At 37.0% G+C, this 25,278-nt stretch overlaps 1 protein-coding gene across 4 annotated transcripts in view; it reads right to left on the bottom strand.

Moving 5' to 3' along the window:
• Positions 1–4,104: 4,104 nt before the first annotated feature.
• Positions 4,105–25,278, bottom strand: part of gramd4b (GRAM domain containing 4b) — a 47,007-nt gene continuing 25,833 nt past the window's right edge. The window contains exons 5-20 of one of the 4 annotated variants that reach the window (XM_051690062.1): positions 23,877–23,935; positions 23,389–23,524; positions 22,973–22,998; positions 22,696–22,787; positions 22,043–22,134; positions 21,476–21,524; positions 20,702–20,773; positions 20,562–20,605; positions 18,951–19,060; positions 15,613–15,767; positions 15,377–15,394; positions 13,047–13,197; positions 12,660–12,753; positions 8,984–9,074; positions 8,828–8,896; positions 4,105–6,655 (exon numbers count right to left, since the gene is read on the bottom strand). In XM_051690062.1, coding sequence (XP_051546022.1) covers positions 6,539–6,655; positions 8,828–8,896; positions 8,984–9,074; positions 12,660–12,753; positions 13,047–13,197; positions 15,377–15,394; positions 15,613–15,767; positions 18,951–19,060; positions 20,562–20,605; positions 20,702–20,773; positions 21,476–21,524; positions 22,043–22,134; positions 22,696–22,787; positions 22,973–22,998; positions 23,389–23,524; positions 23,877–23,935 — 1,375 coding nt within the window. In that variant the 3' untranslated portion in view covers positions 4,105–6,538. The remainder of the gene's footprint in view (positions 6,656–8,827; positions 8,897–8,983; positions 9,075–12,659; positions 12,754–13,046; positions 13,198–15,376; positions 15,395–15,612; positions 15,768–18,950; positions 19,061–20,561; positions 20,606–20,701; positions 20,774–21,475; positions 21,525–22,042; positions 22,135–22,695; positions 22,788–22,972; positions 22,999–23,388; positions 23,525–23,876; positions 23,936–25,278) is intronic. The other 3 variants (XM_051690063.1, XM_051690065.1, XM_051690066.1) reach the window with 3 other exon arrangements.

The raw sequence follows: 25,278 nt of genomic DNA, 5'->3' as shown, positions 1-25,278 counted from the left end.
GGTGATGGGCGATGATAGCTTCAGATGATAGGTAAAATGCTGCTGAGAGATTTTTCAAATTATCAGTCTCTGAAACATTATGAGCACATTTACATCTAAAGTTTACATTTACATTATGACATGACATAAAAAGACCATGATCAATACCTAATTGCAAAATTTAAGGTCAACAAATGTTTTTGTTTGTTAGACAAACCAAACGAAGGAACAGCTGCTACTGAGGCTCAGCAGATTCACACTGTGAGACTTAGTGCTGAGGGGCTGCTGACTTCGACACCTTAAGCTACTGCAGATCAAAGCTTCCTCTATAGAAAATGGATATGGCTGCAAGGCATTGCGCCAGTTCTTGGGATTTGATGGCTACCAATTTTAGCAGGGTGTCAGTTGATTTCGATGACCATGTTTATGCTGATAGCTGACCAAGGTATGAAGCAAGGGGGTGAAACCTGAGCTTGGAGATCTGGACAGTTTGTAGGTATCTTCTATTTGCTCTGTTCCTCTCCTGACTTTTTCTGTATTATGATTACACTTAATTAAACCTTGCCCTTTTGAGTCAGTGACACCGTCTGCCACCCTGAACTGTAGCTGGCTCCTCTGGAAGAAAGCCTCGCAGAATGTCCTGTTCAACATGGAAGCATAGGTTATGAATGTGAGAAAACATTAAAGGCATCTTCTCTGATATAATTTCAAGTGGTTGTTAGAGCTTCACATTCTTCAGATTTCTGAACCAAGACTAGTGTAGGGAATGCAGAGTGACAGTTCAAACATCCTAATTTACATTGTGATGTAAACGTTTGCTCTTAATGTGAGTTTTTGAAATTAAATTTAGTACTAAATAAGTTACTTCTGTCTTTATACATGGCAACATTGTCAGGTTGGTTTGGTTTGCTGGTTGAGCACTTGTCAGTTATATACCAGCTTAATACCAGCCTGGGAGACCCGCTAAACCAACAAAGACCAGCACACCATCTTAAGTTGAAGTATCTTCTTAATCAGCTTTTCTGTCCTCATATTAAAGAGCAAGCCTAATAACTGCTGTTCATTAAATGGATAGTGCACCCAAAAATGAAAAATATTTCATCATTTACTCATGCCATCCCAGATATGTATGACTTTCTTTCTTCTGCAGAACACAAACAAAGATTTTTAGAAGAATATTTCAGCTCTGTAGGTCCATACAATGCAAGTGAATGGTGACCAGAATTTGAAGCTCCAAAAAGCACATAAAGGCAGCATAAAAGTAATCCATATGACTCCAGTGGTTAAATCTAAGTCTTCAGAAGCGATATGATATGTGTGGGTGAGAAGCAGATTGATATTCACAATCAATACACATTTGAGATGGATGAACTATCCCTTTAAGTATTTGTAAGTAAACTGGTTCCCAAAAATAAACATTTTAACTGGAATGAAAACAGACACTAAGGCAAACTGATGCCCTTTGTAGGTTTTTACTGTTTTAGATTTTTATCTTCTGTGGGGTTAAAAAGAACAAACAAACATACAAACAAAAAACTGCTACACTGAAGATAGATTCACAGAAATTTTTATGATAAAAAGTAGCTTTTAATGATTCAGATTGGTATATTAATTTGGTCTTGCTTATGTGTGTATGTGAACCTACATGTGACATACACTACCGGTCAAAAGTTTCAAAACTTTTGACCGGTAGTGTATTTTGTGCTCAGTATATCTTTGTAAATCCATTAAAAACATTGGAGAATTTCTTTATAAACAACTGCCATAAATCATGCAATCTCTCTATAGTAAAACTGACACTGTAACTGGTATTTCGACATATGCAATACAGATGAACAATATGTTCACCAGAAAAGGACTGGAAAACACAGAAGTTTCACAATCAGATGCAGTTAAAACTGTATCCAGCCCCTCTGGTCTGTTGGGAACCACGTCCAGTATTAATAGCACTCCAGTACTTTCTGAAGAACTGTATGGGAGATGTAATGTGCGCCGTTACTTACAACTTGTCCACAGTCTCCATTGTCCATTGATTTAAGCATCGGTAAGTTTTAACGAAGATTTATTGAGAAAAAAATCCACGTCAAATATTAATTATATACACGTAATTTAGGTGATTCGTTTCTAAAACTTACAACATATATAAACATTTTCCAAATGTCAAACAGCTTCTGACCAGATTTCTGAAATGAAAAACGGGGACATTTCTAGTTCAGTGGTAAAAAATGGCATTGAAATCTCATGTTACTTATCTATGAATTAAAAAAGGGGGACAGTTCGGATGTTATGTATCTTGACCACGGTGAATGTAGTAATGTCATGAACTATAATAGTATATCATACACATATTGAATATGTCTCAATGAAATTCTGATACGGAAGTAAAGTTGATATTTTTTAATTGTCTTCTGTTACATAAGAGTTCATACAGTTGATGACATTGTGGCATAAAAGTGAACAAGGCAAACATTTATAAACAATAACTGAATAAAGCATATTGCAGCTGACTCCACAGCACATGCCCTTGGTCACACTCTTTACATCACTCTTCTAACTCTCTTCTAAAATTCTACAAATGAGACGGTAGGCTGCTAACTTGCTTGCTGGCAAACTGGTAGAGGAATAAGGAAGGAATAAGCTCACCTGACTGCCATATCCCTCAGTATTACAACTGAAATCATATGAAACACTTATACTATGTATTATATCAGGGCCTGAAATTCATATCTGAAGGGGGGGATTGCCCCTCTCAGATGCCTCATCAAACGTTTACTTGCGTTCCAAATCCCGGAGTGTGTAAAAGGTCTGCGCTTCCTCCCCGTTTCAGTACTTAATGGCAAAACTGGCGCGAACAAGTAATCAGTAAAGTAAGACGAATGACTTAAAGCTGCTGTAGCGAGCAGTCCCCTCAGTTGGTCATATTAAACAGCACACGATTAGCCCTGTTGCCGGTAGGCTTCAGAATGGGCTTTCTTGCCATGTATTTTCACTTTGCGGACTGTTTTGAATGCGCAGTAAAAACAGGGACAGCTCCAGTCGGGGACAGACCGTCAAAAACCGGGACTGTCCCCGGAAAACGGAGACGACTGGTCACCCTACAAAAACATTGTTTGTGTTGTCTGTTTACGTGTGTGATGAGTCTCGAGCTCCGATAAATTGCACGAGGTCGAGCTGACAGCGTAGAAAGGTGTTTGTTTTCCGGCTCGGATTCAAAATCATCCTGAAGTCTGCAGGTTATTTCCTCCTCATTCATGGCTTGCAAGGGGGCGCTAGCGGCTCGCCGTTCACTATCGCACAAAGAAAAACAAACGTAGGTATGAACGTAATTAATTTTGTGAACATTCCACGCAAATTATATTAATATTGATAAAAATGTGTAACACAAGTATTGTATTGTAATTGTCAGTAACTGTAGGCCTAATCTGATTTACAAGAATTTAAAATGTAATGGGGTTATATTACAAATGTAACATATTTACTAGTGTAGCCTACTAGTGTACTTTTTTTAAAAATCAGATTACAGTAATTATTTTGTAACTTTTTACACCCAACAAAGGCAATACCAAATTCATTCTTCCACCTGTGTTTGTATAGGCTACTGTACGCCTACCCAAATCAAATGTATAGGCATTTGATGCACTGATAACAGTTGATCCAATTTTCCCACACTAGGGAACATAATTGCACAATTAGGAGAGTAAAATGAGATAACTTTTCTGTAATTAAATGCCAGTCAAATATGCGTATCTACAACACATTTCCATTAGGTGTACAATATGTGATTTCTCACACCACACATAAGATCTAAGTTACTAAAATTCTCTTTCATTAAGTTTAAGGTCAAGCTATCATATGGATTTGGAGCATGTATACACTTTGTGTACACATTGAACAGCAACACTGTGGTGCCCTCTAGTGAAACATCAAACTTTGGGAACTGTTTCAAATAGTGGTTCTCTCACCTCTCATTCTCAAATACATAATGAGAGAAAATAACCAATAAAGATTACAAAGAACTCAGTTTATTTCTTTTCCAATGATGACTAATTAGAGGAAAGCAGGAAGGGTTTACCAGACATGTACATCCAGTGTAAATACAAATGTGTGTTGAACACAAATATCCAGTCACATTCAGCACATCAGATTTATTCATTATTATTCATTTCTGAGTAGTTTCAGGCATGAAGACTCAAATTTATGGTGGTTGTTCCTCTGCAAAATCTATGGAATCCCAGTCACTGGGCAGCTGCACCAATCTAAATTCAACAACTTTTTTTTTTTTTTTTTTTTTTACAACCAAAAACACAGATGTTTGAAATATAAAACAACAGGAACATGGAAAGATGATCAAAGAAATACAACAACACCACGCCTTAATTCTATAGATAAGGACTTTTCTTGAAACAATAATCAAATTTGTAAAAATGGATGAAAAACAAAAATGAATGCAGTATAAACTCATATCAAATAAAAGCATGAAATGTTTTCACAAGGCATTTAAAATGTTAAAATCCATCCTTTTCCAGCACCTTCAATAATAGTTACAGGCAAAAACAAAAGCTAATTTTCATGCCCCCATTGGTCTGGGGATCAAAAAAGCCTATGACAGTGAGATCAGCACTAATTTCTGTAAACAAAATTTGAGGGCTGTGGCAGGACAGAGCGCAAACAATACACATATTTATTTGGCAAATGACAATCATTCTTGGTAATTTTTTTCAACTGGATGAATCAACAGAATTAATATGGAATTGAAAAGTGCTACATGGTAAAAAAGCATCCAAGGAGTCCAGCATCTCCTCCAATAGACATATACTGACTCAAAAGGAAAATTAAAGTGGCAAATGGTTCTAAAGAAAAAAGAAAAAAAGGCTGCATAAGGCAGGAAAGTAATAAGGCTTTTAAACAAATGAAAAACCAAGCCTACTGTCTAAAGTGCAATTCAACACAGCACAATTTGAAATGCATAAACATTAAAGCAATTAATTTGACAGAAAAGTGTTGGGGGTTGAAAAAGAAAAAAAGAAAAGAAAAAAAGCAAGAAAACCATGATATACTAAACACTTGGTATGAAAAACTACTCTCTCCCCCTGTAAGTTTTTAAAGTCTGCATTGCAAAAAGTTAAATTAAAAATGTTATCCATGGAGGAGTAAAGAAAGTACAGCAACGTATTTAAAAGTGTAGCATGTCAAAGAAGAGCAACTCTATTTTTGAGTTCCCTACAAAATGCACATTGTGAAAAATCATTATAATTATAATATATTACATCCACACAGAAATAAGCTGAGGATATAAGACTAAAAATATATTATAGGGTTGAGAATTTGCAATATTAAAACATTTAATTTATGTAAGCAGTGCCAATAGCATTGAAGCAGGCACCAAATACTTCTATAATCCCGGGAATCAAATATAACAATGATGAAAAATAAGATTTTATATAACTATCTTATTCCTGCTCAGCTTGAACAGTCTTCCACACTTGTTTGTCTGTGCACATTCATTTTATGGGTAAGGTGTGATATTTTTGTGCTTTTAAAGGGATAGTTCACCCAAAAATGAAAATTCGGTCATACTTTACTCACCCTCATGTCATTCCAAATGTCTAGGACTGTAAGTCTATCTTCGTTGGAGCACCAAAGGATATATTTAGCAGAATGTCCAAGTAGCCTAAATATTATACCAGTCATACACTTTGGACGACATGAGGGTTAGTATATGATTATGGAATTTTCATTTTTGGGTGAGCTATCCCTTAAAATGTAATACAATTTAAAAAGTTAAAATGTATGAGGGTGTCTTTAATGTCTTAACACAAGTACACTAAAACTACTGAAGATAGAATAACGATGACACCAAGGAATTGTGTGTATGGCAGATGTCAGCTGCTTTGCCCATTCAGATTTGTGTTTTTGCCTTAAAATATGTACTAAGTATTATGGAGCTTGCCTACCTAGCTATGTGGTATGAATAATGAGAAATAGAGGTCAAGTCTGTTTCTTTGTCCCCCAAATCGTCCTGTATCACATCTAAAAGCTCTCAACACCACTAAGTGCAATGTGTTTCTTTGTGCAAGGCCAGCGGTGATGCAATTAAATGAAAGAAAATGGGGCTAAGCACAGAGATGATGGGTTATATGGTCTGATTACATACAAAGCCCTCTATCAGAGTCTTTTTAATGAAGGAGAACCAGCTCCTGTTCCAAAGTGGCATTTTGCTGTTATAGAACACAAGACACATAAGAGGTACAACTACACTCCTATCTTATAAAATAAGACACATCCTGACAAACACTTGTGACGATTATAGAATGTCTTTTGAGCGAACACTGTATAAAACACACCTCCTAATACTTATTTATAATCTAAAAAGAGAATATGAAAAACAGTTTCTTGGTAGTCCAGCTTTCGGTTTGCGCCCTTGAGATGGCGTAGATAACAACTGGAAGCCATAGGAGTTAGATTAATGTGCTACATTAAGGTTCGAACTGACTTATGGACTAATTTGTGTTGTGTGACTCAGTGTTCATATGGTTGAGGCTTAAAGCCTGCTTGTGTCCTATGTCTCTGGGTTAGTGACTGTGGTCGCTATTGTAGAACTCATGATCTTCGTGTACTGAGTGTAGATGGCATCGAAGGCCTCGTCTCGATGAATCATGGCACCAAACACTAGAGGCTGCGGAAGAGACAAAATAGAGCAAATGATTATGGGGCGTTGTGTAATTTCACACTGGTGCTTTTGGGGAGGACCTAAGCTCATTTGACTTCAGAATTTGGTTTGTCCGGTTGGTGTAAAGCTGTTTATTGAACTTAAATGCACACTGAGAACCACATTAAGTGCTTGAAAACAAAGGTCTGTGTTACAGATGTTGTGGACCTTCAGTATGATTCATAATTGGTATAAAATAGCGCTTGACCAATATATCGGCAAGGAAAATTTTGAGTTAATATTGTAAAATATGCATAACATAAGTGTTCATTTAAAGTCTATAATTTTGTGTACATTATTCAGGCTGTTGTTAAATTGTATTTTATACATCGACCATCAGTCACCCTATTCTCCAGATATTGGAGTTGACCACTAGTACGATAGCAATCCAGCCAATTTGTGGAAGAGAACAGCTACTGATGATCACTAAAACAATAATTTGTCTAAATAATGCGATTGTAGCCTGACATACACAAGCATCATGTATACTGTACGTGTTGGACAGACAGACGAGGACTCAAACTATGCAAAAACTCACTGTAGCTCGATTATAACTGAACATGAAAATGTACTGAATGTCAGCAATAAGAACTGATGCCCTACATCGCTGCTTGTTTCCCTCAGAAACTGTCTGACTGCTGTAAACAGCTTACATTCTTAATTTCTTGCAGTGTATCCACAACAGATCGATGCAAAAGCCATTCTGTGAACTTAGGTTTAACCCTTTTCAACTCTGGGGCATTTTTGGGCAGCTGCCTGCAATTTTTGCACACTCAAATTTAAAAACTAACCATTTACACATACTGTGGACTTATTGCCAAAAAGTGGTCTCATTTTTGTTGTCCTAAATTTGTAAGCATGTAATTCTTCACGCCATCTCCCTCCAAAAAGTCTTATTTAATTCCACTAGATGGCAGCAAGTATAAAAAAAAAAAGAAAAAGAAATTGGTCACACTTTATATTAGGTGGCCTTAACTACTATGTACTAACATTAAATACATACAAGACTATGTATTTACTGTGTAACTACATGTTGTTCTGCAAAATTTTCACATTTGCTGCAACTGAGGTTACGGGTAGGTTTAGGATTAAGGGTAGGGTTAGGGTTAGGATTAGGGGTTAGAGTTAGGTTTTGGGGTAAGGGTTGAGTTAGGGGTAAAGTTAACAGTGTAACTACAAATGTAATTAAATGCAAGTACTTTAAATGTAATTACAATGCAACAACATGTATGTACATAATAAGTACATTGTATCAAATGGCTAAGTACATAGTAGTTAAGGCCACCTAATATAAAGTAGGTCCATAAAAAAAAAATTTCTCTATCACCTTCTGTCATAAAGTGTTGATCTGAAATGTAGGTGGCACTCTAATGCATTTTAGCCCTCACATTTGAGCTTGTTCATAGACATTCAGTCTAATTTTTAGTTCATGCACCACCCCCATTATTTCATTAAATATCTGGGCCTCTGAGTGGACTAGAAGCTCAATCGAGGTGTCATGAGATCCTTCCCTTTGTGATGATTCAAAACATTTTATCATCAATAGTCGATAACTTGTATATCCAATGATTTGTTTAGCATGCTTTTCCTGCCTGACCGCATATTTTGTTCTGGACATCTAAGATATAACATTGGATTATTCACACAAGCAATTTAGAAAGCTCCTTAATGTAAAAGCAGATATACAGTTTTAGCTATTTGGGGCTTACAGCAGCAGTGATCGCCGCATAAAAAAGACGTGTGTTTTTGATGTCTTACAGATATATTTCAATTTGTGATTCTTTTGAAAATCGCATTCCTGAGAATTAGCTTTCATTTGATATATGATTTGTCTATTTAAGTGCTATTTGAAAGACTTTTATATTCTTATTATTATTTTTGCAGAGTTGAAGTGGTTAAGTAGGAAAACCAAAGGGACAAAAACATGATAAAAAAAATAAATCAAACAACACTTTCCATTTTTGCAATGAGGTGCATGCAAAAGTACTGCAGCTCCGAGCCAAATAATACAATGTCAAACTTGGGTTAGGACCATATAATCAAACCAATTTTAATAACTGCCTTCGAAAAGAACAACGTTCCAACACTCTGATATGCATAACATTGATTTTTCTCTATGTATGGTGACTTGCCACTGACCTTTAGAGTGGATGGCATGGTAATTGAGATACCCATCCCAGATCCAGGCAACACTGATAACACCTTGTACTGTTAACATGAATGGAGTATCCAGTTAGAAACCAATCATTCAATTACTAAGAAAAATAAGTGGAAATAAAAACACAAAACATTTACCTTCTGAATATCAGTGATGTCGAGGAGCTTGATGACTTTATTCTTCTTAGAGGAAGTAGCCCTGGAGCTGGAGCTCTCAAAACACAGGTAACTAAAAACCACAACACACCTTAATAATGAGGGTAACGATACATTTTAATATGAACAGTTCAAGTACTGAATGCTAACTGGTCAATGCAGCTTTCCAGCTGTGCAAATATTCCTGATCTAGCAACAGCTATGATGCGAAACACGTTCATATAGCTACTATGCGTGTCACTGCGCAACACACATAGATACCAACTATTAACTTATATCTTCTAACGTAATTATGACACTGAATGAATTTGCTTTCTAAAAATAACGTTTTTGTTCATTTAAGTTTTATAAAACCTATAAAAGCACTCAAGGCCATGATATATTCAGAATATGGTCACAGATGAAGGGGTTGGAGTTATATTTGTAATACAGCATGCCTCTCCTATCTTCCGCTTAAATATGACACATTTACATCTTTTTTGGAGAAAATAATTCATAAATAGCTATATAAATGGAGATCGATAGATAATCAGTTTTACCAATGTTTTTAAAAGATATTTACACTTTTCTGCTTAATTGATTATAATTTTTTTTTTTAACATAGAATTTACTGATAAATGGCACCAATGCTCAGCAGGAAACAGCAGTGTTCACAGGTAAACAAACTTAATGTTACTTAAAGGAATATTCTGGGTTCAGTACAAGTTTAGCTCAATCAACAGCATTTGTGGCATAACTTTGATTACCACAAAAATGAATTTTGACTCATCCCTTCTTTCCCTTAAAAAAAAAGAAAAAAAAAAGCAAAAATTACAAGACATAAGCAATTTGCGTGTTAAAGGTGCTGTAAGCAAATTTTTTTCATGGAAAGGTATGCAAAACAAATTCCTTCTCCCTCAAAGATATTAATGAAATAAGTGTCCTGAGATATCTCACCGGTCTCTGTGACAGCTGTAGACTTTGTAAACAACAAATAAAAATGTGTCCACGGAAAATGACGCTTTCGACCTTTCAATCCTTTTGCTCGTTCTCATAGTATTGTAGTTGCAGTGAATTATTGAGGCTTAATGCCATTTTTAAGCCATGTTGTTCATAACAGTTGTCTGTTGGGGGCACTATTTTGCTGCTGTTGTTTTAAACATCCGTTTCTGCACAATGTCGGTCTCAATAAAGCTAATTTGTTATCTTTTGAAAAGAGGGGGTGTGGCTAATTTAACGGCTCAGTCTTGTGGAAGTAGAACGGCTGAAATCGCTTACAGCACCTCTAACATGATTTTTTCTAACCTTTTTTGTATAAAGTTAAAGCCAATTTTACAACTTCGTTGCCATGATGACGTAATGTCAGCAAACCCTAAAATGACTGTAAAAAGTTTACAGCTAAAATAATACATGAGTTTTAACAGAATTAATATAAGTGCTTTTATAAAATTCTAAGCTTCCCATTTCTGCCTTTAAACCCTCCAAAAATTGTCCCCATTCACTTCCATTGCAAGTGCATTACTGTAACCTTGATTTTTCCTTTTTTTTTTTAAGAGCCCATATTATGCTCATTTATAGGTTCATCATTTTATATTGGGGGTCTACAAGAATAGGTTTACAAGTTTTAAATATTCAAAAAACATGATTTTTCTCATACTGTACATTGCTGCAGCACCTCTTTTCACTCTCTGTCTGAAATGCTCTGTTTTAGCTCCTGTCTCTATAAAGCCGCCCTTCCTGAAAAGACTAGTCTGCTCTGATTGGTGAGCTGGCTCAGTCTGTTGTGATGGTTCAACCGCATGGAGCGTGTGTCGGAAATGTAATGCCCCTTACCATAACCGAGTTTCAGCTCCCGAGGCTTCCTGAGCAGCTGTAAACACTATTGTATCTACGGTAACAATGGCGTTTGTTTTGCCATACCAGTTCGAGCCCGAGTCTGATAATGAAAGTTTGGAAGAACAAGCTGATCGACCCAAACCACCTTCGCAAGCACGACTTGAGCAGGACGTTTCACAGTGGTACGTTTTTATTTTGTAGCTCTCTTACATTTCAGATGTGATGTTATAACTGTGTAATTTCTCTACATCATGGTAACAACGGTAGTGTAACTCGGGACCAAGTACACTGTTGATTATTGTGAACCTAACAAAGCTTCAAGTAAATGACACATAATGCATCTAAGTTAGTCATCTTTTGCTAGAAGTTTTGTTGCCAGAGCTATGAATGGAGAACAGAGGCTTACTCCCGGTGGGACATTACCGGGGGTATGAGAGAGTTAGTGAGCAAGTTAGCCATGGACTACCATGGATAGCGGCTGTAACACTACAGCTTGTAATTATAAGTAAACCTCCTCACTTTTCCACTGATAAAGACTCTTGAGTTCGACAATTTTGTTATTGTTGTGGTTGTACTACTGAGGAATAGTGGTTAAAATTAATTTTTTTTTTTTAATTCGTCTGCCTTTGGAAGTCCATACAAAGGGGTTTTGCTTTCGCAAAACAGCGCGAAGAAAACAGTGTCTTCTCAACATGGCTACATCACTAACCCAACTCATCCTGGCATCAGCCAATACCAGTTTCATGTACAACAGTAAAGAGAAGACTCAAGGGTGCTTATGGGAAGAACTGCAAAGAAAAAGCCACTTTTTAAATACAAAAACAAAAAGAAAAGGTTAGAGTGGGCAAAGAAACACAGACATTGGACAACAGATAATTGGAAAAGAGTGTTTTGGATCTTAACCCCATTGAGCTTTTGTGGGATCAGCTAGACTGTAAGGTGCGTGAGAAGTGCCCGACAAGACAGCCACATCTATGGCAAGTGCTACAGGAAGCGTGGGGTGAAATGTCACCTGAGTATCTGGACAAACTGACAACTAGAATGCCAAGGATCTGCAAAACTATCATTGCTGCATGTGGAGGATTTTTTGATGAGAAGTCTTTCAAGTAGTTTAAGAAGTTCTGAAATGTTTTGTTCAAATTGTAATAGTATTTTAGTTATTAATGTCCTGACTATACATTGTGATCAGTTGAAGTACCAATTTCTTTCCATAAGAGCAAAATCTGTACATTATACACACACACACACACATATATACATATATATATATATATATATATATATATATATATATATATATATATATATGCACTACCCATGTGTATGTATGTATGTGTGTGTCTGTACGTATGTGTATAATTCGTTTTATTTTTTATTTTTTATTATTATCTATGTCTTGCTGCTGTATTGTTTTTGTATTGTTGTACAATGGAAGCTTCTGTCACCAAGACAACCTTGTATGTGTAAGCATACTTGGCAATAAAGCTGATTCTTATTCTGATATATAATTATTTATATAATTGCTATCATTAAAGTATTTATAAGCTAATGCTATTATGTTTTTATTGTTGTATTCTACTGATTTTGTTTTTGTTACCGTTGTGCAAAAAGGAATAAATAAAACACTTATTAAATACTTGTTCTGCATATCGGTTATCTGACATGTAAACATAAAAATAATCGGTATTGATTTAAAAAAAATTATATCACTCTTTATGGTATAAATAATTTTTTTTACCAATTCTGAGAGCACCAAAACTTATATTCTGCAAAACAGCAAATTAAGAGTAAGCATCAAAGTAAACATATTCCTATTCTGCTGTACAGGTGCACCAGTACATACTTTTCCGTCACATAGAGAACACCATTGCGGATGTAGTCGGTCGGCATTTTTCTGTCCCTGTTGATCAAGCAACATCGCCATCCGTTCTCGCACACTGTGAGCCAAATCACACAAACATTTACTTTTACTGTCCGTTTACAATTAAATCAGACTGCAAGCATCTTATTTTCTCTTTACAGACTATTAAAGGAATCAATTCTGTCATCATTTACTCAGCCTCAAATTGTGTTCCAAACGTATGAATTTCTTCTTTGGAACACACAAGGAAATTACATTGTGCTCCTAAAAGAAAGTCATACGGGCTTATAGGGTGAGTGAATGATGACAGAATTGTAATTTTTGGGTGAACTAATCTTTTAAACTAGCCATTGCGGTTTCTTTTCCCACCTGGCAAAGGGCGCTCAATCTCAGACAGGTTGAAGACTTCATGAAAGGGGCCTCTTTTGGTGTTGCAGGCCCTTCCACTTTCCTCCTCACGACCAATCCCACACGGCATTCCAGCTGCTTGGCTACCGCGTGCTACCACAGGCTGGATCTGCTGTGAGGAAGTAGTAAACCAATTGGTTTAGGAACATGGCTTGGGGGGGGGGGGGTTGGGGTGGTTTGGGCACCAGAACTGTAAGGCACCAGTGTGCCAATGCAGGATCAGTATTATGTCCTTCAACTCTGTTTAACCAGATAAAGAACAGAACTGATCCCAGATCAACACCAGAGGGCCCAAACAAAAGCACCAATGTGGAAGCTTGTCAATTGTTATTTAACCAGTGAATGCTATTGTGCCAAGCAGCAGTGGTGAGTTAACCCAGCACGCTGAATGATGGGTCAGTGGCTCAGCTGCATGTGGATCTTGAGTTCAGCTGGTGCCATATTCAGTTCTTTAGGGTTGATGACAAACAGTAGCAAGGGATGCCTGGAGGTGCTAAGGACTAATGCAAAGCTTAAAGCCAGTGTCAAACAGCCACTTATCATACTTATTATAGTCACCAGCAATGTATTACAAAAGGTATCAGACTGTTGTTATGATTCACACGGATGGGAGCTAAACATATCTGGATATGTTGGTTAGCTCTTTGAAATGGCAGTTAGTTAAATGTGCACTATTAAAAAGGTTGCCTTTCAAAACATAAATAAATGGAATACAGTGGCTACAAAACCCAATAAAGTGCATTTTTCCTCAAATAAAACAACCACAGGATTCAAATGTATTGTGCAATATGTGTGTTAACAATTCATGTGATCATCACTCAGGTCTTAAAGGGATAGTTCAAATTCTGTCATCATTTACTCACCATCATGTTGTTCCAAATTCTATGACTTTCTTCCGTGGAACACAAAATCATACAAGTTTAGAACAACATGAGGGTGAGTAAATAATGACAGATTTCTTTTCTCTCTTTTTTTTTTTTTTTTTGGTAAACTATCCATTTAACTCAAAAACTATTCACATCAGTTTCCTAAAAAAATCATAAATTGCAAACTAGTTTTAAAAGTGAAAAACTATAATGTGGCAACACCAGAAAAGCCAACCTTTCACAATGAGGACCCTACATTCTGTACATTAACCTGCATAAGATGTTTATGTAATCATGGAAAAAATTATAACCACACAGACTTGAGAAAGCTGTGTATGAATTTACTGAAACTTCTGTTTCCTTTAATTCTCAACAAATGTCACTATGAAGTGTCATCTGTTGCTAAATTTGGTAGAAGCTTGGCTGCTCTGATGGGGTCGCCAAATAAATAATTTTTAATTAAAAAAAGTACTATACTATACCTATACTGTAACTACAGCAGACAAATTCTCAGATATAAACCCTGCATTTCACAAACACACACTTTCACACACAGGATGTCTAGAGGTACCACAATGTCTGATGACGATGGATCAAAAACAACCTGGTACTTCTGTTTGCATTTATGTTCACATTTATTGTGAGCATTTTGAATCTACTCTGTTTTTGATCCAATTGCCAACAGACATTTTCAGCTGAAGATTCCTGACAACACACACACACACACACACACACATACATACATATAAATATATATATATATATATATACACACACCAATCAGCCACAACATTAAATCTACCTGCCTAATATTGAGTAGGTGCCACCAAAACAGCGCCAACCCACATCTCAGAATAGCATTCTGAGATGATATTCTTCTCACCACAATTGTACAGAGCGGTTATCTGAGTTACTGTAGACTTTGTCAGTTCGACCAGTCTGGCCATTCTCTGTTGACCTCTCTCAACAACAAGGTGTTTCCATCCGCAGAACTGCTGCTCACTGGATGTTTTTTGTTTTTAGCACCATTCTGAGTCAATTCTAGAGACTGTTGTGTGTGAAAATCCCAGGAGATCAGCAATTACAGAAATACTCAAACCAGCCAATCTGGCACCAACAATCATCCATGCAATTATCTAATCAGCAAGGTCAACAGAGAATGGCTAGACTGGTTCAAACTGACAAAGTCTACATTAACTCAGATAACCGCTCTGTACAACTGTGGTGAGAAGAATATCATCTCAGAATGTTATTCTGAGATGCGGGTTGGCGCTGTTTTGGCGGCACGAGGGGCACCTACACAATATTAGGCAGATGGTTTTAATGGTGTGGCTGATCGGTGTATATACACACATATGCAGGACCAGCCACTGCTGGCAAACACAGGCACTGTTGTCAAACCAAATGCCACACTAGATTCCCTACCTTTTCAAAGCCAGACAGCTGAGAGGAAAAATAACAGAATAAACATATGACAGACCATCACACAAAACAAAATCCTGACAATTATTATATGAAAAAGAGGAAGCCATCACTCGTATTTTCAGTCATAACTGACATATTCCTTTTTATAAAAAGACAAAAAGGAACTGGGATTAAAAACTGAGTTTAACGAAATTGGAATAAAAAGGTGACGCACACAAACACTTTCGCTCACTCACCCGTCTGTTAAGAGTGGCGTTGTTACGCTCTTTCAGCTGTGGGTCAGTGGGTAAATTGGTCCATATAATGTAGGGCGTGTCATACTTGTCCCTCAGTTTGGGGCAGCTTTTGAAGATGAAGTCGATGATGAAGAATTTAATGCCGGCATAGATACCTTAAAAAGATTGTAAAGCAGAATAAAAGTAAATTAGAGAGACAGTTCAAATGTGCATTTAAATCAGGTTACCCACACCATTTAACCAATGAATTTCCATGATTTTTCAGTGACTTTATTTAAAAAAAAATATTATACACTGCCTGGCCAAAGAAAAAGTCGCATTTGGATTTAAAGGAATAGTTCACCCAAAAATGAAAATTTGCTGATAATTTACTCGCCCTCAAGCCATCCAAGATGTGGAGTTTCTTTCTTCATCAAAACAGAATTTAAGATTTTTAGGATTTCATTTCAGGCCTCCTCCTTTAAACAATGCAAGTGAATGTCCTCCATTTTTTGACGGTCCAAAATACATATTTAGGGTGCATCAAAATAATCCACACGACTCCAGTCAACAAATAAAGTTCTTCTGAATGCAAACAATTGATTATTTTTAGAAACAAAACAATACTTATATACTTTTTAACTACAAATGTTCGCTTCCGTACATCTCTGTGACCTGAGCTCATGAGAGGAATGACGTAAGCTCGTTGGTAAGGTCACACGTCACGTGGAGGAGGAGTCAGGAAGCGCGTCATTGTTTACATTGTTTTTTTTTATTATTATTTGGAAATGATTTTTTATTTTATATTGTTTTTAAATTGTTTTGGACTGTTTTGGATTGTGAACGGCACAAGTTTCTCTTGTAAACAATGACGTGCTTCCTGACTCCTCCACGTGACGTGTGACCTTACCAACGAGCTTTCGTCATCCCTCTCATGAGCACACATCACAGAGATGTACGGAAGTGAACATTTGTAGTTAAAAAGTATATAAGTATTGTTTTGTTTCTAAAAATAATCAATTGTTTGCATTCAGAAGAACTTTATTTGTCGACTGGAGTCGTGTGGATTATTTTGATGCACCCTAAATATGCATTTTGGACCGTCAAAAAATGGAGGACATTCACTTGCATTGTTTAGAGGAGGAGGCCTGAAATGAAATCCTAAAAGTCTTAGGGTGTGTTCACACTTGGCAGGTTTGGTTAGATTAAAACGAACTCTGGTGCGATTGCTCTGTTAGTGCGGTTCATTTGAACAAGTGTGAACGCTGTCACCCGAACCTTGGTGCGCACCAAACAAGCAGACCGAGACCGCCTGAATAGTGGGTCTCGGTCCGCTTCCAACTGAACTCTGGTGCGGTTCGATTGATATATGAACGTAGCATGGACCAAAGACGTCTAAACGGACCAAAAACAGGAAGTAATTTGCCTAATACTGACCTCAAGCATACCTGGTTCTTCTCATCATAGGAGCTATGTTGCCCATTACAGTTCGGTACAGGCGTCGGAACCGCCGTCAGCCATCCCCACAGCATATATTCGTTTGTGTGTGCAACGGAGGAATTCCTGGTGCTGTTTTGACTCCTTTACACATTTTATTAGCTCTTTGTTTGTTCTCAGCTGGTTAAAAAAACACCATATATACATATATAAATATAACGAGCGCATTTCACCCAGCAGCCAGCATTGTTTTGGATGATTGGCAAGTTCCGTCAAAAAATATACGTCATAAAAGCTGTCCAATCTTTTTCCTGATGCCTTCGGTTTTGTATCGTTAGGTTTGGTGTTACAAATGCCAGTGTGAATGCTAAGCGAACCAAGACTAAATGTATCATTTTCTTTTTTGATCCGGACCAAGAGAACCGAACTACAAGTGTGAACACACCCTTAAATTCTGTTTTGATGAAGAAAGAAACTCAGATACATCTTGGATGGCCTTAGGGTGAGTAAATTATCAGCAAATTTTCATTTTTGGGTGAACTATTCCTTTAAATACGCAGATACTTAAGAGCCTATGATTGGATCATAATTGCAGTGATTAATATGTTTTAGCTGGCAACGATCCTTTTTATCATAACTGATGCAGTGTGTAGCTTCTCATTTCTTAAACAACCATGTCGGAAGATGTATCCCATGTTCATGGAAAAGATGTTACTATTGGCTGGCATAGAGCAAAGAAAACAACTAAGGAGATTGCTAAAATCACTGGAATTGGGTTAGGAACTGTCAAACGCATTATTAAAAACTGGAAGGATGAGCCGTCAGCTTCGTGGAAGACATGTTGTTGGAAAAAAATCTTGAATGATTGTGATCGGAGATCACTAAAACACTTAAAGTCACAAAAATCGACAATAGAACTCACGGCTTTGTTTAATAGTGAAAGTAAGAGCATTTCCACATGCACAATGTGACGAGAACTTCCAGGATTGGGTCTAAACAGCTGTGCGGCCACAAAAAAGCCACTTGTTAGCGAGGCTACTCCAATTTTAATTTGCTTTAATTTGCTAGGGAGCATAAAGATTGGACTGGGGAGCATGTGGTCTGATGAGTTCAGATTTACCCTATTCCAAAACAATGGGTGCATCAGGGTAAGAAGGGAAGCGCATGAAGCGATTCACCCATCATGCATACTGTAGTGCCCACTGTACAAGCCTCTGGAGGCAGTGTTATGATCTGGGATTTCTTCAATTGGTCAGGTCTAGGCTCAGCAACATTATACAGCAATAAAATGAAGTCAGCTGACTACCTGAATGTACTGAATGACCAGGTTATCTCATCAATGAATTTTTTCTTCCCTAATGGCACGGGCATATTCCAGGACGACAATGCCAAGATTCATCATGCTCAAATAGTGAAAGAGTGGTTCACGGAGCATGAAAAATCATTTTCACCCATGAACTGGCCACCACAGAGTCCTGACCTTAACCCCATTGAAAGTCTTTGGGATGTGTTGGAGAAGATTTTATGGAGTGGTTCGACTCTCCTGTCATCAATACAAGATCTCAGCCAAAAATGTATGCAATTCTGGATGGAAATAAATGTTGTGACGTTGCATAAGTTTGTCGAAACAATGCCACGACGAATGCACACCATAATCAAAGCTAAAAAAGGTCCAACGAAAGTATGCAACTTTTTTTTGGCCAGGCAGTGTAATAGAGATCGCATTCGCAAAGACCAATTACTAGCTAACAAAATAATTTTAGCTGAGATAACTCAGTATGTTGACTTTTTGATGTTTAAGTCATTTGCATGCCTCGAAATCGCAATTTTAAAAATACCAGGTTTTCCGTGACTATTGGAACCCTGTCTAATAGATCCTCCAAATGTGCCAAACAGACAGCATATTATACTAAATTGCTTACCAATCATGAAGCCCATGAGTTTGTATGGCAGGAAACAGGAAGCAATGAAGGCTACCCACAAACCAATGTACAATTTCTGTGTGATTTCAGGCTGCACCCACATGAACAGGCTGCAACATAGACACCATTATACATATATTATACATACTGTTTACTGTATTTATATAATAATATATATTCACTATAATGGGGTGGGAGGTATGACCAAAATCATCGGTATTGGTGTAAGAAATTTTATATTACCATTACATAGTATTTTTTAAATATTAAATAAACATATAACAATCACTATTTTTGATAACTCAGTCCATTAAAAACATTTACAAATGAATGGTAGTTTATCTAATTTGTCTATTTTTCTTATTTGGAACTTGAATGCAAACCAAAAGATCCAGACACGAGCAGCATGTTGTAACGTGAAAAACTAAAGGTCACGTCCACACTAATACGTTTTCGTTTGAAAACGCATGTTTTTCTCTACATTTTGTCCTTCCGTCCACACTGAGGTGCCGTTTTTGACAGCGAGAAAGGAGCTTTTCGAATACACTCTCTCAAGTGGATAAATTTGAAAACATCGTCTTCACATTGTAGTTTGGACAGGAAACCCAAAACAATCAAGTTGGCGGCCCTTGTTGTGAGGTGTTGTGCCTGCTATTCACTTTGATAGTGGGTTTTTGTCCCTCCCCTTTTCTCCCCAATTTGGAATGCCCAATTCCCAATGCACTCCAAGTCCTCGTGGTGGTGTGGTGACTCGCCACAATCCGGGTGGCGGTGGATGAATCTCAGTTGCCTTCACGTCTGAGAACGTCAAACTGTGCATCTTATCACGTGGCTTGTTGGGCGCATTACCGCAGAGACATAGCGCATGTGGAGGCTTCACGCTACTCTTTGCAGCATCCACGCACAACTCACCACGCGCCCCACCGAGAGTGAGAACCACATTATAGTGACCACGAGGAGGTTACCCCACCCTCCCTAGCAACCGGGCCAATCTGTTTGCTTAAGAGACCTGGCTGGAGTCACTCCCTGGATTAGAACTCACGACTCCAGGGGTGGTAGTCAGCGTCAATACTCGCTGAGCTACCCAGGACCCTTGATAGTGTTGTTAAAGATAAATGTTACTTTGTAATCCATCACACTGCATTCCCTTCAAAGGCGACGGGAAGTTTACTCAGAATTGCTGTCCCGCGACCAAACATGAGGACAACTGCGTTTCAGACTGTACAAGGAACGGCGATTTTTCACATGCGCAGTAAGGATATTTAAGTTTTCATATGTTTCAGTGTGGATGAGCAGCCTTTGGAATACGCTTGAAAACGGCAGAGTGGACAGAGAGCGTTTCGAAAACGAAAACAGCGTTTTCAAATGTATTCAGATTAATGTGGACGTAGACTAAATTGATCGCATCATAATCAACAAAGTTGTCAATTGTGGAAGCATCTGTCTGCCTATCATTTTGCAGAGTAAACTATTTTCTGCTTGATGATAGATTTTGATAGGTAGCAATTTGAATGGTATAGCACAATCTGTACCGGATGATACATTTCTACCGCAGCATTGTATATGCCATCATACCGCCCAGCCCTGCGCTCTAATATCTAACATACACACTTTTTGATCTTCTCCAATACGTCTGCCATCTTTCCAAATAGATTCTGTGAAAACAGATCACTTGTGAGCTTTGACAGGTTTATATGTGAACCAAGGCAAGTGTCTCTTATCACAGCATAAAATGAGAACAACATCTATACCTGTGCTTTCTGTGCAACATCCAGGACTAACTGGAACTTCTCTGAGACTGTTAGATCTTCCTTTGGAGGTTCCTGAAGAAAAAAAGAGCGATAAAGCAAATTAAAGGAATGTTCTGGGTTAAGTACCATTTAAGCTCAATCGACAGCATTTGTGGCATAATGCTGATTACCACAAAAATTAATTTTGACTCGTTCCTCCTTTTCTTTAAAAAAAAAAAAAAAAAAAAAAAAAAAAGGCAAAAATCTGGGTTACAGTGAGGCACTTATAATGGAAGTAAATGGGGCCAATTTTTGAATGTTAAAATAATCACTATTTCAAAAGTATAGCCACAACACAAAGGATATGCATGTAAACATTTTAATGTGATAAAATCACTTACAAACCTTTTCTGTGTAAAGTTATAGCCAATTTTACAACTTTGTTACCATGAAGGTGTAATGTCAACAAACCCTAAAACCCTTAAGTGACTTTAAAAACGACGGTTTAAACAACTTTACAGCTCAAATAATACACAAGTTTTAACAGAAGAATTAATGTAAGTGCTTTTATTAAATTATAAGCTTCACATCTCTGTGTTTAAACCTCCAAAAATTGGCCACATTCACTTTTATTGAAAGTGCCTCACCTTAACCTTGATTTTTCCATTTTTTTAAAGAAAAGGAGGAACGAGTCAAAATACATTTTTGTGGTAATCAACATTATGCCACAAATACTGTCGACTGAGCTTAACTTGTAGTAACTGATGTCATTCATTTGAAAAAACACTTATTTACCATAGGTTCTGAGACCTCAGGCACAATGCTCCACTGTATCCTCCAACCTCTAAAAATACAGATGGGAAGGGTTTTAGTGTGTATAATTCAGACCTATGAAACTTTTGGTATACTCACTAACAACTGATTTTAAAGGAATAGTCCTTTTTGAAACTTAAAAGCTCCAGTCACCATTCATTGTAATTGCAAGGGAAAGCGCGAAGTTCATTCTTCAAAATTTCTCCTTTTGTATTCGACTGAAGACAAAAAGTCATACGGGTTTGGAACGACATGAGTGTGAGTAAATTATGAGATAATTTTCATTTTTGATTGAACTATTCCTTTAAGTCTTTAAAATTTAAATTATATATTTAAATGTAACATTTTAAGTTTTTTAAACATTTAAATATAAATTTAAAAATATTTTTTAATTTATTATTTTTTATTCCATCTAATAAATCATCTCATGCCACATAATATAATTAATATATAATTATAAAATAGACCCCATGTCGTGCAGGCACCGCTTGGGCTTGTGAACCAGTCTTGAGTTAAACTAGTGGTAGTGATTGATTATGTCAAACGTACTTTGCTATGAGGTAATTCAAGGACAACCGCAGAATGGCTAAAAATAGAAACATGGGGATAACCCAGCCATGCCAGGCAGCATTCATATAGATCTGTGGAAAAGAAGAGAGGGAAGAAGACATTAAAATCAGTGATAGTACAGTGTTAAGTGTGCTTCTGAGCATGTTAAAACCATTTCAGTCACTATACAGCCACAATTTTGGAAAAGTGCTAGCTTTATGCTTCTATGGTTTTGTAACTTGTCAACTTTTATCACATTCCTAATAGGTGACCTGATAAACATTGAAGGGATAGATCACCCAAAAATGAAAATTCATCATGTACTCATCCTCATGTTTTCCAAACCTGTAGGAATGTATTTGGAATGAAAAGGGGGTGAATAAATGATTACAGAATGTTCATTTTTCAGTGAACTATCCCTTTAAATTTTGATTAAAGTTTTGATTACATAATTTGGGCTGGTTTATCCAGACGCTGTTAACAGGTCAGTTTAACTCTGTGTCTGGTGACGTACAGTCAACAATGAGCTTGGCAATGCATTTTATTTGCCTTAATTATGGTAGTTAAACAAACTTTGGACTCAGGTGGCTACACATGATAAAGAGTGATGAATAGTGTTTAATGGGTTTGTGTGGGAGGTGAGCTGTGCTCACAATAAAGGCGATGGCTGATGTGTAGACAGAGTGCCAGCTGGATAAGGCAGAAAGGTTCCTCATGAAGTTAGTTACAGGTTTAGAACCCCGTTCTGAAAACAAACACACAAGCACACACGTATATGCAAAACAAAACATGTTTAGTATAAATTCAGTGACACAGCATAGGCGAGAAGAGTTAAAAAGAGGTTAATTGGGAATTAAAACGACTTAGATCTGTTAAAATGTCTAGCGTTATAGCTTGTCGGTAGTTTAGCTGGGGTATGAAAATACTCACTTAGTCGTCTCATATTTTCTGTTAATCTGCAAAGAGGAGAAAAGAAAATTAATTATTTAATGAGATCTGTCAGAGGGTGAAATTAAAATGCCAGAAATAGCATGAAAATTGAGAATCTTAGGTGGGCACCCTACAATTAAGGCATGAGGCTGAAAATGTCCTACCCACCTCAACACTAAAGCAATATAAAATATACAATATAAAAATATATAAATAATATATAAAAATAAAACAAATTACATAAACCTGATTCAAAAATGGTTTCTTCACCCCTAACATCAAAATTGCATCCACTGTTTTATAGGTTCTCTTTTAAACATTCATTAAAACTTTAATTATTTAACATTTGTAAATAATTTATCTTATTTACAAAAAAGCAAAGACAAACCATAAGAGGTTTTATTTGGGCTGGTCACCTTTTAGCACTTAATGGTTCCTCAGTCTCAACTGTGTTCTCTTCAGGCTGAAAGCGAAAGTCTTCGATATAAACACCAAAGCGCTCATAGAGCCATTTCCACAAGCGAGAGCATAACATCTCCTTCTGTTTGTCCCCTATCAGTTCAAACACAGGGTAACACTTTAGCAATGTCACATTAACAGTTAACTGATTCAGAATATGAACATCAACTGTGTGACAGTAAGGTAAAAAAAAATAAAAAATGAAAGTGAAGAACTACACTACCCATAATCCTAAAGAGAGAACCACCAATCAGAGAAGGTGCTTTTACTGTGGAAATAGGAATCAATGCAAGAGCCTACAAGGATGTAACCCCATATTCAGGAGTGTAATAATTTAAAGAATCAAGCACTGAAAAACCTACACTTGTCGGCAACTAATCTGAACATGGGGGGGGGGGGGTCCCCATGGATGCTGATTTGATAGAGGAGTATATTGGAGCTTTACCTGTCCCGTTGACAGCAGTAACTTGTGGCTTTGTAGGTGGAGGCGGTGAATCTTCTAGTCTGAACCAAACACACATTCTGATTACAAATATTTCCAATAAGGTCGGCAACTTTTTTCACATTATGTGCCATTTAAAAAAAAAAAATGCTACGATTGTACTCTAACTGAGCACATTATTAGCAACACCTGTACTCCTACATATTCATGCGATTATCTAATTAGCCAACTGTGTGGCAGCAATGCATAAAATCATGCAGATATGGGTCAGAAGCTTCAGTTAATGGTCACATCAACCATCAGAATGGGGAAAATATATGATCTCAGTGATTTCGTCCGTGGCATTATTGTTGGTGCCAGACGGGCTGGTTTGAGTATTTCTGGGATTTTCCCATACAACAGTCTCTAGAGTTCACTCAGAATGGTGCCAAAAACAAAAAAACATCCAGTGAGTTGCAGTTCTGTGGATGGAAACATCTTGTTGATGAGGAAGGTCAACGGAGAATGCACAACCACTCTGAGCAGAATAGCATCTAAGAATGCACAACCTGTCGAACCTTGAGGCGGATGGGCTACAACAGCAGAAGATCACATCGGGAACTTTATTAGGACCATAGTGTTCCTAATAAAGTGTTCAGTGAGTGTATGTAACTATTTCTACTTGTTCTAAATTTTGTTTTGTTGGTTTAACCTAATGTATAAAGGTTAATTCAGTAATGTTTAACATATTTATTAATACATTTATTATATTTTTACTTAAATCAAACCAGTTAAATTTTGTTACCACATAAGCACATTTTTTAGGTACATTTTTGTCAGTGTATGTACTGTATTTGTTCAAAAGTTTAAGTCCACTCTTGAAAATGCTTCTATTTTGCATTTTTCTAATTCAACCCAGCTTTTTTCTATTACAAATTATATTACCAAAAATTGGGAAAAACCTAATGATCCATGCTATCCAGCATGATTTGTGCATGTTCCATAGAGAATAATTGGGTTGGAAATCTCAAACATTGAAAGCGTATCTTCTTATTTACATCAAGTATTGTTCTAGAAGCAAAATTAAACAAATAAATAAGAAAATGAAAGATGTCAATCGACCGATGCAAAGCGGACACGTTTACAAGTGCTGTACATCGGTATCAGCAGCTCATCATGGACGAATGGTTTTCACGCGCTTTGTTCGTCTGCTGACTAGCGCAGTCTTGTCACACTTTAATAGTGTTTAGCTTCCCATTCAGTTCATAATCACATAAAACACACTGCATGATTATGAGGGAGGATTACATCAAGAGGTAGATTGACATGCAGGTGCGAGGGACTATATATAAATAAAATACTAGTTCCTCTTTCACGCTGTCGCGTGCCAGTGATTACACATTAACGTACCAACGATGGCTCGAGT

Source organism: Myxocyprinus asiaticus, chromosome 46 (assembly GCF_019703515.2).
Source record: "Myxocyprinus asiaticus isolate MX2 ecotype Aquarium Trade chromosome 46, UBuf_Myxa_2, whole genome shotgun sequence".
NCBI classification, from domain to species: Eukaryota; Metazoa; Chordata; class Actinopteri; order Cypriniformes; family Catostomidae; genus Myxocyprinus; species Myxocyprinus asiaticus.
The sequence above is the reverse complement of the archived record's forward strand: the minus strand, read 5'-3'. Positions and strand labels throughout refer to the sequence as shown.